Source organism: Hippocampus bargibanti, linkage group LG11, assembly GCF_051943395.1.
Source record: "Hippocampus bargibanti isolate YZ-2025 linkage group LG11, ASM5194339v1, whole genome shotgun sequence".
Taxonomy (NCBI): Eukaryota; Metazoa; Chordata; class Actinopteri; order Syngnathiformes; family Syngnathidae; genus Hippocampus; species Hippocampus bargibanti.
Window position 1 is genome coordinate 5,146,816 of NC_142744.1, and position 16,035 is coordinate 5,162,850.

Genomic DNA, 16,035 nt, shown 5'->3' on the forward strand with positions numbered 1-16,035 from the left:
AGTGGACAGAAAAATTAAAAACAAAAAAACAAAAAAAAACATCTCATTGATTCTAAAGTAGAGATCATTTAATATAAATGCTGAGCGAGTAGAATAAGAGGTGGCACGTTAATAGTGCTTTAGTATATTAATGTACGTATACATACTCGTATGTATAAGTGAGCCGTGTACCTAAACGATAAATGTAGCGCAGGTGGGGTCGGGGAGGGGTGTGAAAAACAGGCGGATGGATACACAAAAAAAAAAAAAAAAAAAAAAAAACATTAGCATCCACCTCCCAAGAAGCTCCGTGGTGTCTTTATGTGTCAATTGACGGCAGTAAACATAGAACAGGAGCGACTTGCCTAGTAGGTGATGATGATGACAGCACTGGAGCGTGTGAGGAGTCAGTGTTCTGTAGTTGCTGCTTTGGGAATATTTCCTGATGGCGAGGATGGCGCACACAAAACAGCTCATTGGTGCTTCCTTATCCCCCCCCCCCCCAAAAAAAAAAAAAAACGTAACAGCACGAAAGGAAGAAAAAAAAAGAGGGTGGGGGGGCAACTTCATAGAAGTTAGGTGACCACGTGATGAGATCATCCCAATGGGGAGGCTTTTTTTTTTTTTTGGTGCGAGTGGTCAGATGAGAAGCTCTGATGAGGGAAAGTCATCTGTTAAAAGTGTTTGACCTTGATGGAAGAGGATGCAGGCGGCCTGAGGATTTGCTTTCGGACAAAGAAAGCTATTTTTTTGGTGGTGTTTGTATTTTTTTGGGGTGGAGGGGGGGGGTGTTTTAGCATATTGTTACCACAGTAGGTGAAAAAGAAGCACATTCCCTTATCAAGAAACTTGCAATCTTTAAAACAGAATGCTTCCATTAAATATTTAATATACTGCTGTTAAAGTATGCAAAAAAAAGACAAGACATCCTAAAAATGCATTCATTAAAAAAATATATAATAATAATCAACTAAAATAATTCATGCTTCTCGTGGTAGTCGGGTGATGTTCTTTCCCTTTTCAGACCCTCTGGATCTGTGTCACCACTTCTTTTTTTTAACGATTCAGGGGGGGGGGAGGGGCTGACTTGCATGTTGCTTGCTCTCCTCCTTCGCTTTCGTGCGGCAATAGAATCTTGCCTTGGTAACCGTTTTTCTGTTGTTGTGACGGATAAGTGTGTGTGTGTGTGTGTGATGGAGGTGGTTGGGGGGGGTTCAGAGGTGGGACAAGCGCTTTCCCTTTTTCAGTGCCACTGTCACCATCACCACCCTGTTTATTCCTCTTCCTGAACGTGAGCCATGTTAATTCTAGAATTCAAAAGGGGGGAGAAAAGGGTAAAAAAAAGAAAGAACAACAAAGAAAAAAAAAACACACACAAAAAAATGTTAACATGTGCCCTGGTTTCCAGGCGAGGAAAGTTATTAAAAAAAAAAAAAAAGCTCATTCACAGAACAAAAAGAAAGAAAATTCATATCACGGCAGATACTGCTCATCTTCTAAATGTGTATGTATGCCTGTGCATGCTTTTTAACAGAGCATCTTCTGTGTGTGTGTGTGTGTGTGTGTGTGTGTGTGTACTGCTTAAGAGCAGGAATGGACAACCCCGTTCTTCTGCGTTTCGGAGCCTGCGCCGACTGGGTCGGCGCATAAGCTCATCGTAGACGTCTTGTTTGCCAGTGACAGCATGGACCCGCCCACTGCACCTTCTTGCAGGCTACCGGAGCCGTTTGACACCTCACTGCTGCACACATATTTACCCCCCCCCATATAAAAAATAAAATGGAAGCCAGGTGATGAGAGAGAGAGATCACTTGTGGAAAATAGCCAATGGCGCTTTTAACTTACCCGAGCGCAAGGGAGATTTCTTCCAGCTGAGTCTTGTGTTCAGGTTGTCCATTTTCAGACGGTTTCATCTTGTACTGCTGTTGGATTTCATGGGCGACTTGGTTCTCCTGGATTTATAAATTAACATTTGGGGCTGTGTCAATGGTGGTGGCTCTAATGTTGACCAATGGATAAGATGATAATACAGACCGCTCCCCAACTTGCGAACGAGATACGTTCCGAACGGTCGTTCGTAAAGTGAATTTGTTCGGAAGTTGCTTCAGTGCTATATTTTGTATGGAATGTATGTTTAAGTCAAACACTGAACGGGGAAGTATAAAACACAGACGCTCGTAAGTGAGCTCGGCCGGAAAAAGGCGTGCAATAAAAAAATCTAACTTATAACATCTTTGTCTGAACATTTTTCAACATGCCCGCAAAAATGGTCGTATGTACCGTCGTTCATAACTCGAAGGTTCGTAGGTTGGGGGACGTCTGTAAATCATTCTTAACTCATTCCCGAATGTATTTCTCTGCCCGAACATTTTTCGACATAGCCACAAAAATGGTCGTATGTACCGTCATTCATAACTCGAACGTTCGTAAGTTGAAGAATATCTTTAAATCAATTCTTAACACATTCAATGCCAGTCCCGAATTTATTTCTCTGTCCGAAAATTGTTCAACATATCCTCAAAAGTGGTCGTATGTACAGTTGTTCGTAACTCGAAGGTTCGTAGGTTGGGGAACGTCTGTAAATCAATTCTTAACTCATTCACTGCCATTCCCGAATTTATTTCTCTGTCCGAACATTTTTTGACATACCCAAAAAAAGGTTCGTATGTAGCGTTGTTCTTAAGTTGAACGTTCGTAAATTGAACGTTCGTAAGTTGGGGAACGTCTGTAAATCAATTCTTAACTCATTCACTGCCATTTCCGAATTTATTTCTCTGTCCGAACATTTATCGACATACCCGCAAAAGTGGTCGTATGTACCGTCGTTCATAACTCGAACGTTCGTAAGTTGAGGAATATCTTTAAATCAATTCTTAACACATTCAATGCCAGACCCGAATTTATTTCTCTGTCCGAACATTTATCGACATACCCGTAAAAGTGGTCGTATGTACCGTCGTTCGTAACTCGAATGTTTGTAAGTTTGGTGAACGTCTGTAAGTCCATTTTAAACTCATTCACTGCCATTCCCGAATTTATTTTTCTGTCCGAACATTTTTCAAATTACCCGCAAAAGTGGTCGTATGTACCGTTGTTCGTAACTCGAAGGTTCGTAGGTTGGGGGACGTCTAAATCAATTCTTAAGTCATTCACTGCCATTCCCGAATTTATTTCTGTCCGAACATTTTTTGACATACCCACAAAAAAAGTTTAAACTCATTCACTGCCATTCCCGAATTTATTTTTCTGTCCAAACATTTTTCAAATTACCCGCAAGTGGTCGTATGTACCGTTGTTCGTAAATTGGGGAACGTCTGTAAGTCCATTTTAAACTCATTCACTGCCATTCCCGAATTTATTTTTCTGTCCAAACATTTTTCAAATTACCCGCAAGTGGTCGTATGTACCGATGTTCGTAAGTTGGGGAGCGTCTGTAAACAACAGTACATTGTAGACCAGGGTGTGCTCATAACTGGAAAAAAACGCACTTAGAAAATGTCGTGAATGTGAAAAAAAAATCCTACTCCGATACAAAAACCGAGCGAAAAATTAGGTTGTTTTGGATGAAAAGGACGAAAAGTTAGCTATCTATATGCTATTCATTAGCTGGCTAGCTAGCTATATAGCTGGCTCGGAAGCTATCTATCTTTATTTGTATAGCGTCAGTTCATGGCAATGTCACATCACCTTGTCATGCGATCTACCAAGAGTACCACGGAGATCGACTCTTGTTCGACCATTCCCAGAATATCCCATTCACTGGTGAACTTGCTGATAATCGGCCTTCAGGCTACTCCTGTTGCGTCGGCATGCGCTCTAATTCATCGGAATTGATGGCAAAATGACAAGGGTTGAAAGTATCCTCACCAGAGCCATTTCACGGGTGCGTTTTCCGATCTCTCTCTCCACCTGGTGGAGCTCCAGGCTTAGCTGCTCGCTGGAGAGTCCCGCAGCAGCAACGACGCCCCCTGTTGGCCACTTGGGGGCTTGTTGCGACTGAGCGGCGGCGGCAGCTTGAACTTGGCTGGTCACCGGCGGGCCTGCTAAGGCACTGGCTTCTCTCTGCAGCAGGATTTGGTTACTGGCAGGCTGTGAACACAACAAGGACGCGAATGTCAAGCTATTTTCAACGCTACATTTGTTTGGAAAAGGAACAAACCCTAGTGGGGGGAGCGGTCAATAATATCGCTTGTTGGGGAGGGGGTGGTGACTTAAATTGACCAAGATAGGAGGATGGTTTCACGCCAATGGCAAAATGCATGTTTAAATGGGGTCAAGTGTTTCATAAATAAACAAACACATACAGTAAAGATACGTACATAAATTAATAATCAAATACATAAAAAAATACATAAAATAGACACAAATAACTACTCGGTAAATACGCAAGTACTGGGCAAATGCGCAAGTACTGGGCAAATGCGCAAGTACTGGGCAAATGCGCAAGTACTGGGCAAATACGCAAGTACTGGGTAAAGACACGTACTCTGTAAAGACAAGTACTCAGTAAGGACACAAGTACAGTGAAAATACGCAAGTTCTCGGTAAATACGCAAGTTCTCGGTAAAGACGCAAGTTCTCGGTAAAGACACAAGTACTCGGTAAAGACACGAGTACTCGGTAAATACACGAGCACTCTGTAAATACACGAGCACTCTGTAAATACACAAGCACTCTGTAAATACACAAGTACTCATCAAATACATAAATACTAGCTAGAGCTATATAGCTAGCTGGATAGCTAGTTAGTTAGCTAGATAATAATAATAATAATAAATGTCATTTATAAGTGCATTTCAAATCTTTCAATGCCATTTTACAGTCTAAGTTTTTCTGTGAGTGAGCAGCTCTTGATCAATTTGTTTAAAAAAAGATTTAGCACAGTTCAATAATCACGCGCATGGTAGGAGCAGGCATTATTTTTGTCTATTCAGTGTTGCCATCCGCACATTCTCCTGTTACATCTGTGACTCAGTGTGTCTGTGTATGAGAAGCTTTAGGGCCTGGGCTGGCATGTGTGACATAGCAAAGAAGAGTTTAGACATAGCTGACTGGTCGTTGTACTAAGTTCATCCTGTCTACTTGATATCAAATTTTAAGCAGATTCTTTACTTCCAGACAGTGTAGGTGTTCAAATACCTGACATGTTTCGGCGACTACTTCCGCCCTCACTCTGACGAAGGCGGAAGTAGTCGCCGAAACATGTCAGGTATTTGAAAACCTACACAGTCTAGAAGTAAAGAATCTGTTTAAAATTAAAAATAGCTGACTGGTGACTGGCTTTGTCCCGTGACTTCCCCTTTTAAGATACGCAAGGCCAAAGAACTAAATCCATGTCAAGAGAAAAATAAAAGTAAACAATCTGCACCGGTGTACCTCCATGCTTTGCATCTGCGTCTGTTGGTTGATCTGCTGGTTGACCTGCTGCAGCTCAATCTTTAACTGTTCTCTATCCTGAGGAGTCTGGTGGGAAGGGTACGAAGTTCCGCCCCACCCTGCATGGCTTCCATACATGTATTCTGACAGGACGGAAATGGAACATCAACGAAAACAAATCTGTGCTGAGATCGTATGAAAAGATTTTATTGGCACGCACCGGCCATGGACATGTGTTTGGAGTTTGGGTTCTGAGTGGTGGAGACCATGGCTTGGACAGGGCCGGTCTGGTAACCAGTCTTGGAGGTCCGGGAGATGGCACCAAAGCGTGACACGGTGGGCTGGGGACCAAATGGAATAATGGGGTCGTCGTCCTTCACTTCTGCACCCCTGCGAGGAGCTTCCAGTGATGGTTCCCTCAGAACTTTGGCGTCCACATTCTGATAGGAGATATGAATTTTTACAATCTTTCCATTTATTCTTTGTGTTCTCTCAGCTTACCATCATGTCCATGGTATCAGGAACCATAACATCTTTGGGTTTGGCATCCTTCGAGCCAATGTAGGAACTAATGGTATCACACGACCACGGTGAGTATTGGCCAGCGTAGTCCGGCTCTCTGCATTTCCCGATGCTATTGGAGCTCTCGTCGCCGTACTGCGAAAGTAGCCGCAAATCAAAAAATTGGATTGCAACTCAATTGAAATCAGTGACAGTGGGGAAAAAAAATGACACGGCGCTGACCTCAGGAGGGTAATCGCTGGGAAACGGGTGCGAGAGAGTGGGAGAGGCCGCGAAAGGTGGAGGAGAGATGACTTTCCTTTCCTCCAACTGCGAGAGGAGCTCCAGGCGGCGGCGGTGGAGATAGTCCAAACTGGGCTGGGAGCCGGCATATGATGCCTGCAACATGGAACAAAACATGACGGTTCTGAACTGCTTGGAATGCCGGATGATGAAATGGAAAGGTGAAACATTTGTGTGAAGGTGAGCTGTGTCTGACAACAGCTCCTGAGTGACTGTTCATTGCGTTATATCGCCTGATGTGCAAAGAATAGCTTTTGTCATGAGAGGGCATTAACAGAGTGCGTAATTTGCTCCCAAAAAACGGCAAAGGGCTCACCCTGACACAAGTCCTCATGCTTTGCGATTGAACTCCAGGTGGGTAGTAGCCTTCGGCCGGGTATCGATCCCGCACGCTGGGTTCCGGGTGGTACATGGAGTTGCTCTGTCCGGCTGATTGCGGGGAAACATCCAATGGCGCGGAACTTATCCTGACCAGACCATCCCTCTGGGATGGGTAAGGCTGCGGAGGAGGCGGCGGGCCAGGGTAGGCTCTGTGACGCATGCGTTCATAGTGGGACGGATGAGGGTACGAAAAGGGAGGGCCCGAGTGGGGGGACTGGTAAGGGCGCTCCGATGGGCCGTAACCGGGGTACGGGTCGTGGTAAGGTGCTCCTGAGTCGCTCGGGGGTGGCGGGTTACGAATGTAGTCCCGAGAAACATACTGCGGCGGCGGCTGGTAGGGGTACCCTGAAAAATCAGGAAAGAAAAGTCCCTTTAACATAATCAACACACATGCGTGTTAGCGTGATGAGCTAAAATGTAACTGCTAAATCCTACCTGGTGGATACTGCGATGGCTCATACTGGGAGGCAGATGGCGGGGGTCGGGGGTCAGAGTAGAACATCTCGGGGAGCTGCTGCTGGGGGTACACGGGTGAACCTCGGGCAACGGGCATTTGTTTCACGCCGGTGAGATGCTCTGGAGCCATCCGTGGGTGAGCCAGGGCGTGAGGCGGCAGAGGTAGACCAGTCTTGGGCACAGGGTCAAGCCTAAGTCAAAAAAAGTGATCTTTTAGCATCACATTTTCGGGTATCTTGGTTACAGACGCTCCCCAGCTTACGAACGAGATACGTTCCGAGCGGTCGTTCGTAAGTTGAATTGCTAAGTTGCTTCATTACTATATTTTGTATGGAATGTATGTTGAAGTCAAATACTGAGTCGTAAAATAAATTCGCACCTACTGTCATACGACGACATATATCCTTGGGTCTTCAGTAAGACATTAGTGAAGCTGCTGGCATGTCATTATCAAATGACGTGCCAGCAGCCATTACTTTTTGCGATGCATCACGTCCTCGCGTAAACTAGTAAGAGAGATTTCCTCTGCGCCCACATACTCTACGCAGCCAATCGCAAGCGAGTTCAACCAGAAAAAGGCACAAAATACAAAATAAACTAACAGCATCTCTCACATTTTTCGACATACACGCAAAAATGTTCAATTGTACATTAATCGTAACTCGAATGTTCGTAAGTTGGAGTACATCTGTAAATCGATTCTTAACTCATTCAACTGCCATTCCCGAATTTATTTCTCTGTCCGAACATTTTTTTACATACCCGCAAAAATGGTCATATGTACCATTGTTCGTAACTCGAACGTTTGTAAATTGGGGAATGTCTGTAAATCAATTCTTAACTCATTCACTGCCATTCCCAAATTTATTTCTCTTTCCGAACATTTTTCGACATACCTGCAAAAATGTTTGTATGTACCATTGATCGGAACTCGAATGTTTGTAAGTCGGGGTGCGTCTGTAAGGCAATTCTCTACTCACAGATCAGGCGGCGATCCCGGGGCACTCGGACTCCCTCCGTCCAGTTTGAGGGGCTTCCACAGCATTTCGTACGGGACCGTGTCTGCGCCACGCGCGATAAGCTGCGGCAAGGAGCTCGCCAGGCTTCCGTTAGTGAGCGGCGAAGGTTTCCTGGTCACGGCCACGTCAAGGGAAAGGCCCTCTTCCGGTCCGCATGAACCGGGGAGGCGAGCTGCCAAGCGTTTATTCATCTTTCGGTATCTAATGAGTGCAAATAAAAATAATGTTTAATGGCAGATATGTCACCATAACTGTGTAAAATAATTGAGACTGACTTCTCTAGTTCTTCCTGAGAGTGAGCAAAAGTGCAGCTCGCTCCACGGGGACAGCCGCCTTTCAGTTTCATGTCACGACACATGTACGTCTTGTACTTGCTGTGTTGAGGAGGCTACAAAACACATTTGGCTCATTACCACGTGAAAAAAAAATTTTTTAGAAAAATCCTTATGAAGTGACAAACGACTTACCTGTTGAGGGTCGGCACCTTTCTTGCTGTGGTTCTGGATGAAATCCACTAGTCCGTGCACGACCGTCTTCACCGCCACCAAGCCCTTTTCGAGTTGCTCCCACGTGGGTGGCGGAGCATCTGGGTGTGAAATTTGCAAAGCGGGGATTGTGTTTTCATGTTTTAATTTCATACCTGGGTGGTTTTTAACAATTCAGCTATTTCGATACAAACAGTTGGAACATGTTTTGCTTTATTCTTACCAGGGCTGGGATCAATGTTGGCGAGCAGTTCGAGGTGAGGCCGCAGCCTGTTCAGGTTAGCGGGGTCTCCAGTTCTCTGCAGGGCGATTGTGAGTTCTTGGACACTCTGGGCAAAGGATGCGGGGGTCTGCAGCTATGTAGGTCACACAGAAACAGGGAGTCAACACCTCAGTGGTTTGTTTTATGCTTCGGAGGGGACGCCTGATTAAATACACTTTGAAAAACGTGTTGAACATTGTAAAAATGTTCATTGCTGTGGGGGGGGGGGGGGGGTGGCCTGTCTGTCAAATTAATTTTGTCTTATTAACATTTTGATATTTAAGAGCCTCAAACAATAGCAAAGACAGACACATCTAATCCAACTCAAACAAAAATGCCTCCAACTAACTCAAATCAAACAAAATGCAAAAAATATTCAAATTTAACTCATTCACTGCCAGACAATGTGCAAAAATGTGTCCACTCCAGTGCCAGGGTTTTTGTCATTTTTCACTCAAATTACAGGACCCACAGAATATTGAGTTTTAGGGTTACATAAACATTCAATTCAGCATAAGAAATCTTAGACTCTCTTCTTTCATCAGACAGAAAAGAGTAAATTCCTAAGTTATATTGGTCTGGAGTTATCTGAGCTTGAATTGTGGGCACCTGTACAAAATACAGGAGAATAAATACGGATTGGTTTATATTGGATTTGATTTATCTTTAATAGTTCAGCATAAGAAACCTTAGACTCTCTTCTTTCATCAGAAAAATAGAGTTAATTCCTAAGTTATATGGATCTGGAGTTATCTGAGCTTGAAATAGGGGCGGCTGTACAAAATACAATACAATATACATATTGATTTATATAGCGCTTTAACAGCTGAAACTGTAACAAAGTGCTAAAAAGGCAAATACTGCCCCCTCACAGAAGGGAAAAACATTGCCAGGGGTCTGACCAGCGCTTTACCGGCACCCGCGCCGCAAGGAAAACCAAAACGCGAACAAATTCGGGAATGGCAGCAAATGAGTTAAGAAAGAGCAAATCCTCGAACACACCTTATCTATGATAGACTGCATGTGTGATTTGTGCGACTGGTCGCCGTATAAGAGAGAAGACCACTGGTCGGGTGCAATGCGCAAGCCGCCCTCCATGGCGATTTGCACAATCTGAGAGTCGTGCTCCCGCCGCAGAGCCTCGTAAGTACGGAACTCTTCCTTAAGTTGCATGAGGGATGAATCTTCGTCACGTTTGGTTACCTAGAAAGAAGAACATTTACAGTAAAGTCTCGTTATATCGATATCGGATATATCGATAGTCCCGGTTATATCGATACTATTTCTATGCACGCACGAAGAAAATTACATGCAAACAGGGTCGGATATATCGATAGTCCCGGTTATATCGATATTTTTTCGGACTCCCTTGAATATCGATATAACGAGACTTTACTGTACTTTGTTTTTTTTACAATGTCTGTTTAGCTCAACAGTTACGCCCCCCCCCCCCAAAAAAAGACTCAAATAATCATTGGCCCAAAGAATGACAGTCAAAAGAACAAAATTATTGTACAAACGCTCCCCACCTTACTACCGTGATACGTTCCAAACGGTCGTTCGTTAGTTGAATGTTTCTAAGTTGCTTCAGTGCTATATTTTGCACAGAATGTATGTTGAAGTCAAACACTGAACGGGGAAGTATAAAACAGACACTCTAACAGTTGTAAAATACATTCACACCTACTTTAGTACGACGACATATCTTTGGGTCTTCAGTAAACCATTACTGAAGCTGCTGGCACGTCATTAGTGAATGATGTGCCAGCGGCCATAATTTTTTGCTAGGTATCAGGTCCTCCTGGAGCGTCAAGAAGGAAAAGGGACTTCTACCCCGCCCACATACTCTACTCTACCAATCGTAAGCGAGCTCGGCCTGAAAAAGGCCCGAGATACAAAATCTAACTTACAGCATCTCTGTCCGAACATTTTTCAAAATACAGGTAACATCTGATTTACGACCGGCTCGACTTACGACAAATCGTACTTACGACCATGACCTCCAGACCCTATTTTTTAAATTTTAATTCTTTGCCTGGCACTGCAACGCGCTAGCAGGCCGGCAAAGCATACAACAATTTTGGCCAGCCAGCCAGCCTCTCACTCTTGCACAGCACTCGACCATGAGATGGCCCCAGAGGGGGGAGTTTGCGAGTCATTTAGCCTCAGTCTCTATTCAACGTTTTGAATGTATTTCGACTTACAACCATTTTGACTTAGGGTCGTTTGGTCGGAACGGAACTCGGTCTCAAGTTGGATGTTACCTGTACCTGCAAAAATGTTTGTATGTACCGCTGTTCCTAACTCGAATGGTTGTAAGTCGAGAAGCGTCTGTACCGAAGAAACGTAATGTAGAAACAAAATGTGTCTAAGGAGGTACCTTGAAGCAGGAGGCTCTGTAAAGGAGCTGCACCACATGGCCGATGCTAGTCTTGGAGGCCTGTGGAAAGCGAGGTTCAAGCCTCTGGACCACAAAGAGAACCAAAACCTTCCGGGACAGAGCCGAGCCGTCCTCCAGCGCAAGGAGGACCAGTTTCAGGGCTTCTTCTTGCATGGCTTGAAGAAATAATCAAAATTAGAACATGAGTCGGGTTTCTTTTTTGAGGGTCAAGGGGTGTCGTGGTGGGCAATCTACCTGGGCCAAGAAACTGGCACCCACGGGCACGGACAGCAGCCCACAGGTTGGAGGACAACTGCTGGGGGTTCTGGTGCTGCAAGATGAGCTCGGTCACCGTTCGCTCGCCCAGAGAACGGGCGGCCCGCATGGCCCGGACGCGACCCTCCTCCTCTACGAGCTGGCAGTGGACCAGAGTGACCAGTTTCCTCTGCATGGGTCGACTCAGCATACTTTGGGTCGTGCTGCTCAGACCAACCCCTGGTGAAGTATTCGGCCGGGAGATTTAGCAGTCGCCTTTTTTAACATGAGAAATCTTCAACTTTTTAAGCACCAATAAAACTTCAGGACCCAGAGAATATTGACTTTTAGGACTACATGAACATTCAATTCAGCGTTAGAAACCTTAGACTCTCTTCTTTCATCAGGAGAAAAAGAGTTAATTCCTAATTTAGGTGGGTCTGGAGTTATCCGAGCTTGAAATAGGGGCGGTTACACAAAATACAAAACATACATATTGATTTACATAGCGCTTTAACAACAAGTGAAGCTGGAACAAAGCGCTAACATGGACTCTCTTGTTTCATCAGAAGAAAAATGATTAATTCCTAAGGTATATGGGTGTGGAGTTATCGGAGCTTGTAATGGGGGCGGCTGCACAAAATACAATGCAATACATACACGTTAATTCATATAGGGCTTTAACAATAGCTGAAGCTAGAACAAAGCATTAACATGGACTCTCTTGTTTCATCAGGAGAAAAAGAGTTCATTCCTAATTTAGATGGGTCTGGGGTTATCTGAGCTTGAAATAGGGGTGGCTGCATAAAATACAATACATACATATTTATACATATAGCGCTTTAACAAAAGCTGAAGCCGGAACAAAGCGCTAACATGGACAAAAGGCAAATGCTCCTCCCTTGTGGAAGGGAAAAAACATTGCCAGAGGTCTGGCCAGCGCTTTATCGGCACCCAAACATGAAAAACCAAAACCCGAACAAATTCCGGAATGGCGCTCTGTCTTTTTTTAATTCCCGCCAGAGTACTGACCAGCACTTTATCGGCACCCCCTCCCCAAGAAAACCCAAACAAATTTGGGAAAGGTGGTCCACATCCCCCCACTTTTCAATTACGGTATACACTCGAGAATCGCAGTGAATGAGTTAATATAAATTATTCCAAACATTTTGTTTTTCATGTCACACCAAACGCTGCCGTTTACATCAAGTTTGGTGTGAAATCTAAAAGGTGGATTGCACGCTAGGTCTTCTGTTGAAAAAAAACATCAATTTGTTGGTCCTGACATTTCAAATTCCAAAGTCACAAGTAACGCTAACGTTTTATCGTCTTGGCTCAGACATTTTTTATGAGCCTCAACGTGTTTGTTCTCTTTCACGTGTTAATGTTGGCAGCGACGGCTCACGGGCGTGATGCGTTTCCTCAACTTTTACAGGGTCAACTGAACAGTTTTCTAACTTCGCTTGTCAAACGTGCAAACCCAACAGTCAACCTGATTTGTGAGAACCGGCGAGTCGTACCGCAAAATGCCATTAGCATGCCATTAGACGATTATCGTAGTGCCAAATCAAAAAAATAAATCATTTATTTTTAGAAACTGCAGGGTTTTACCGCTTAACAGAAATGAAGGGCCAACGACAATCAACAAACAGATCTGGGCTGTTACGTCATCATGAAAACACGAGTCGCTATGCTTTATTGGAAGAACACAAAGGCACCATGTGGTTGACTTGTCCATTATTATCTCATCACAAATCAAACCAATGATGTAAGCTTGCATATTAGCAAAAAGCAGCCCAGTCAATCAGATGCTAAAATTCACTCATCACGTGCGCTAATTGTCGTGAGTAAGCCGTCGTGCATGCGACTCAACCGCGTTGGTAAATGCACAAACGGTGATTATACATTGAATGCCACAATGGATCTTAAATTATTGTGAAGCGGGGAAGGAATTAGAACCGTGTAGAACGCGGGGGGCGTTTTAAATGGAGCTACCTCGTGTGTTGCTCAGGGGCTTCAGGTAGAGGGCCAGCTCCTCCACGCATTGCCTCGCCTCCTCATAGTGCTGCGAGTCCTCAGGATTGCTAATCAAGGCAACTGGCTGAGCCTTCGGAACCTGCACACAAATGAGGGAATTTAAAAAAAAGGACTCAAGAAGAAGCAGAAAGCGCACAAGGAAATTGCCAAACTAAATAATACAATAGTTTGCAAATGGCATGCAAAGAGTAGAACATGCTGGATATGATGAGATTCTCAACAGGAAATTAGGAGGATGAACATTTAGATTATTCCATGCCTTTTTTTCCTAGAAAGTCAGTGAGCCGATCAGATCGTATGACACAGCAAAAATGATTATTTTGCTTAATAATCAATTACACAGAAAGACAAAATCTTCATCAATCATCACCAGAGTGAAAGGAATAAGCCTCTTAAATCATTAGAATTTAGCCACATGCGTTCAATCTCTTAACTGTCATCGCCAACGACGATGGAAATATCAAAAAAGCATTTCTATTTTTAGCTGTTCCTTTGCAGCGGTGCCGTTTTCAATTCAAGGCCTAAATTAGAGAACACTAGAAATAGAATTCATTAGCATATCACAATATCCACCCATCTATGTTTTGATAGCAAATTGTCCTCATTTTGGTCACAGGTGAGTCGATACTTATTCTTGTTGACTTTGGGTATTTGGCAAGTTATATTTTAGAACATCATTTTGATTTTTTGTTTTGAGGACAGTGAACCTGAGGTTCATTATTGTTTGAGCTTGACATTGATAATTTTAAGTTAGGTTGCCAGCAATGGAACGGAATCAGTCAAAAAATATATATAAAGCAACAATTTGGCTAAGTTTGCGTTCAATGACTAACCTTCTAATTAGGTAGCCATCAATGGAACGGAATCAGTCCAAAAAAATAAAAAATAAAGCAACAATTTGGCTAAGGTTGTGTTCAATACTACCTGTAAAAGGAATCTGAAAAATGAAATACATAGCGTTTTGATAAAGACAAAAGGGTGTCCTTCCCACCTGGCATAGCGTTTAAAGACAAAAGGGTGTCCCACCTGGCCTCCCACCAGTTGCAGCAGGGCTGTGTTGACGGGCAACTGCTCGATGTCCGTGCTGATGGCCGTTTGGTCAAAAGGACAGGCCTTGCGGTGCAGTTTATTCAGGCACATCTTGCAGACGGTGTGTCCACAGCCCAAACTAATGGGCCGTCGAACGGTCTCCTCAAATGTCTGTGTGCAGATCGGACAGAGCAGGAACTCTGTCCACTGTGGTGCTTGAACTGGCATGATGATTAGAAAGTGGGTGGGGATGAGTGTGTGCAAATATGTAGAAACGATAACAGAAAAAATATAATAATAATAACAATATATATGAAAGATTCCACTGGAATCAAGAATTGTTTTCTTCCGAACTAAATGTCCTCACACATTGTGGATTCTGGGTCACATCACACGATGAATACTGGAGAGGGGTTGGGAGGGAAAAAAACAAGAGATTTTCCAGTCAGTACACATATTTATGTATTGTATGTACACAATAATTCATACTCACAATAATTAGCAAGTCCTTGCTCTATTTTATCGCTAGTTAAGTATTCAACATCCAAACAAAACGCCAGAGGTATTCAAGTGTCCCAAAAGCAAATCCGAAAAATCGTGAGGAACTATCGGTGTGGGTTCAAGAGCAAACAATCCCAAAACAACTACTTATGTGGCCTACTTATTCGTACAGCTCGCCACTGAGCCTATGGACAAAGGGTGCTTGAATTAGCTAATAGCCTCTCTACGCTATTCCGAACTTGTTGTGAAGCTGACGTTTGCCAATAGAATTAAAGTAGCATTAAGCCGCAAGTATTCTTTGATTGTAGGCTCCAGCTGTCTGCTGTCGTAGCCATCGTGTCATACGTACCGTGTGGGTAACTGATAGAAAGCCCTCACTCAGCTGACTTACGGGGGGCAAAAGCTGACTTGTTAGCACCGGATGGCTAGCTACGGGTGGCTAATCGTGCTACCGAGCAAACGCCGTGCTAATTACACAATTTAAGTTGTTTTCACGTTTGGTATATATTAACGAGGGTGCGTTGGGAGGCTATCGTTTTCTTAACATTTCGACGGATATTGATAGAACGCGGCGTGTATTGTTACACCAAGAAAACTGTGGACGAAGCAGCGTAAAGTAAGGCTAGAAAGATTATGTAACATTGGGACACAAAGTGACCGGAATGGCGTGAAATCGGCTCTTTTGCGATGATGCTAAGATATAGGGAGAAGCAATGGTTGGGTGCTTTATTTGCGTTTTGTAAACAGTGCGAATATAAAAGACCCGTCGCTAGGGTGAAGGCAAGCAATGCTAATATGCTAACGGAACAAACCAAGGCTAGCCTACCGAGCTCTGCATCGTAAATGCCACTGAAAACAAACACCCCCCCACTCCATAAATGTTCTGCTACGTCGCCGCTACTCACTCATTCCAAACGACTTGGAAGATGTTCATCTTTCTTTAAGAAAATGCGATATTTCCTTGCCATGTCGACGGTACAGCACAGCCGCTGCCGAGGAGGGGGGGAGGTGGAAGGTTTTGTCGGGGAAGGGTGTCAACTCTACGGGGCGAGACCAGACGGGGCTAGCCGG

The 16,035-nt window shown here is 44.0% G+C and overlaps 1 protein-coding gene across 3 annotated transcripts in view; it reads right to left on the reverse strand.

Annotated features, from left to right (window-relative positions):
* Positions 1 to 1,404: 1,404 nt before the first annotated feature.
* rc3h1b (ring finger and CCCH-type domains 1b) overlaps positions 1,405 to 16,035 on the reverse strand; it is a 31,105-nt gene continuing 16,474 nt past the window's right edge. The window contains exons 1-19 of one of the 3 annotated variants that reach the window (XM_089008855.1): positions 15,870 to 16,010; positions 14,461 to 14,866; positions 13,393 to 13,513; positions 11,398 to 11,637; positions 11,143 to 11,318; positions 9,765 to 9,965; positions 8,724 to 8,856; positions 8,483 to 8,601; positions 8,291 to 8,403; positions 7,977 to 8,216; positions 6,976 to 7,187; positions 6,476 to 6,885; positions 6,100 to 6,255; positions 5,857 to 6,012; positions 5,576 to 5,795; positions 5,356 to 5,498; positions 3,847 to 4,068; positions 1,825 to 1,931; positions 1,405 to 1,717 (exon numbers count right to left, since the gene is read on the reverse strand). In XM_089008855.1, coding sequence (XP_088864981.1) covers positions 1,561 to 1,717; positions 1,825 to 1,931; positions 3,847 to 4,068; positions 5,356 to 5,498; positions 5,576 to 5,795; positions 5,857 to 6,012; positions 6,100 to 6,255; positions 6,476 to 6,885; positions 6,976 to 7,187; positions 7,977 to 8,216; positions 8,291 to 8,403; positions 8,483 to 8,601; positions 8,724 to 8,856; positions 9,765 to 9,965; positions 11,143 to 11,318; positions 11,398 to 11,637; positions 13,393 to 13,513; positions 14,461 to 14,691 — 3,357 coding nt within the window. In that variant the 5' untranslated portion in view covers positions 14,692 to 14,866; positions 15,870 to 16,010 and the 3' untranslated portion in view covers positions 1,405 to 1,560. Of the gene's footprint in view, positions 1,721 to 1,824; positions 1,932 to 3,846; positions 4,069 to 5,355; positions 5,499 to 5,575; positions 5,796 to 5,856; positions 6,013 to 6,099; positions 6,256 to 6,475; positions 6,886 to 6,975; positions 7,188 to 7,976; positions 8,217 to 8,290; positions 8,404 to 8,482; positions 8,602 to 8,723; positions 8,857 to 9,764; positions 9,966 to 11,142; positions 11,319 to 11,397; positions 11,638 to 13,392; positions 13,514 to 14,460; positions 14,867 to 15,869; positions 16,011 to 16,035 lie in introns of those variants that run through there. The other 2 variants (XM_089008853.1, XM_089008854.1) reach the window with 2 other exon arrangements.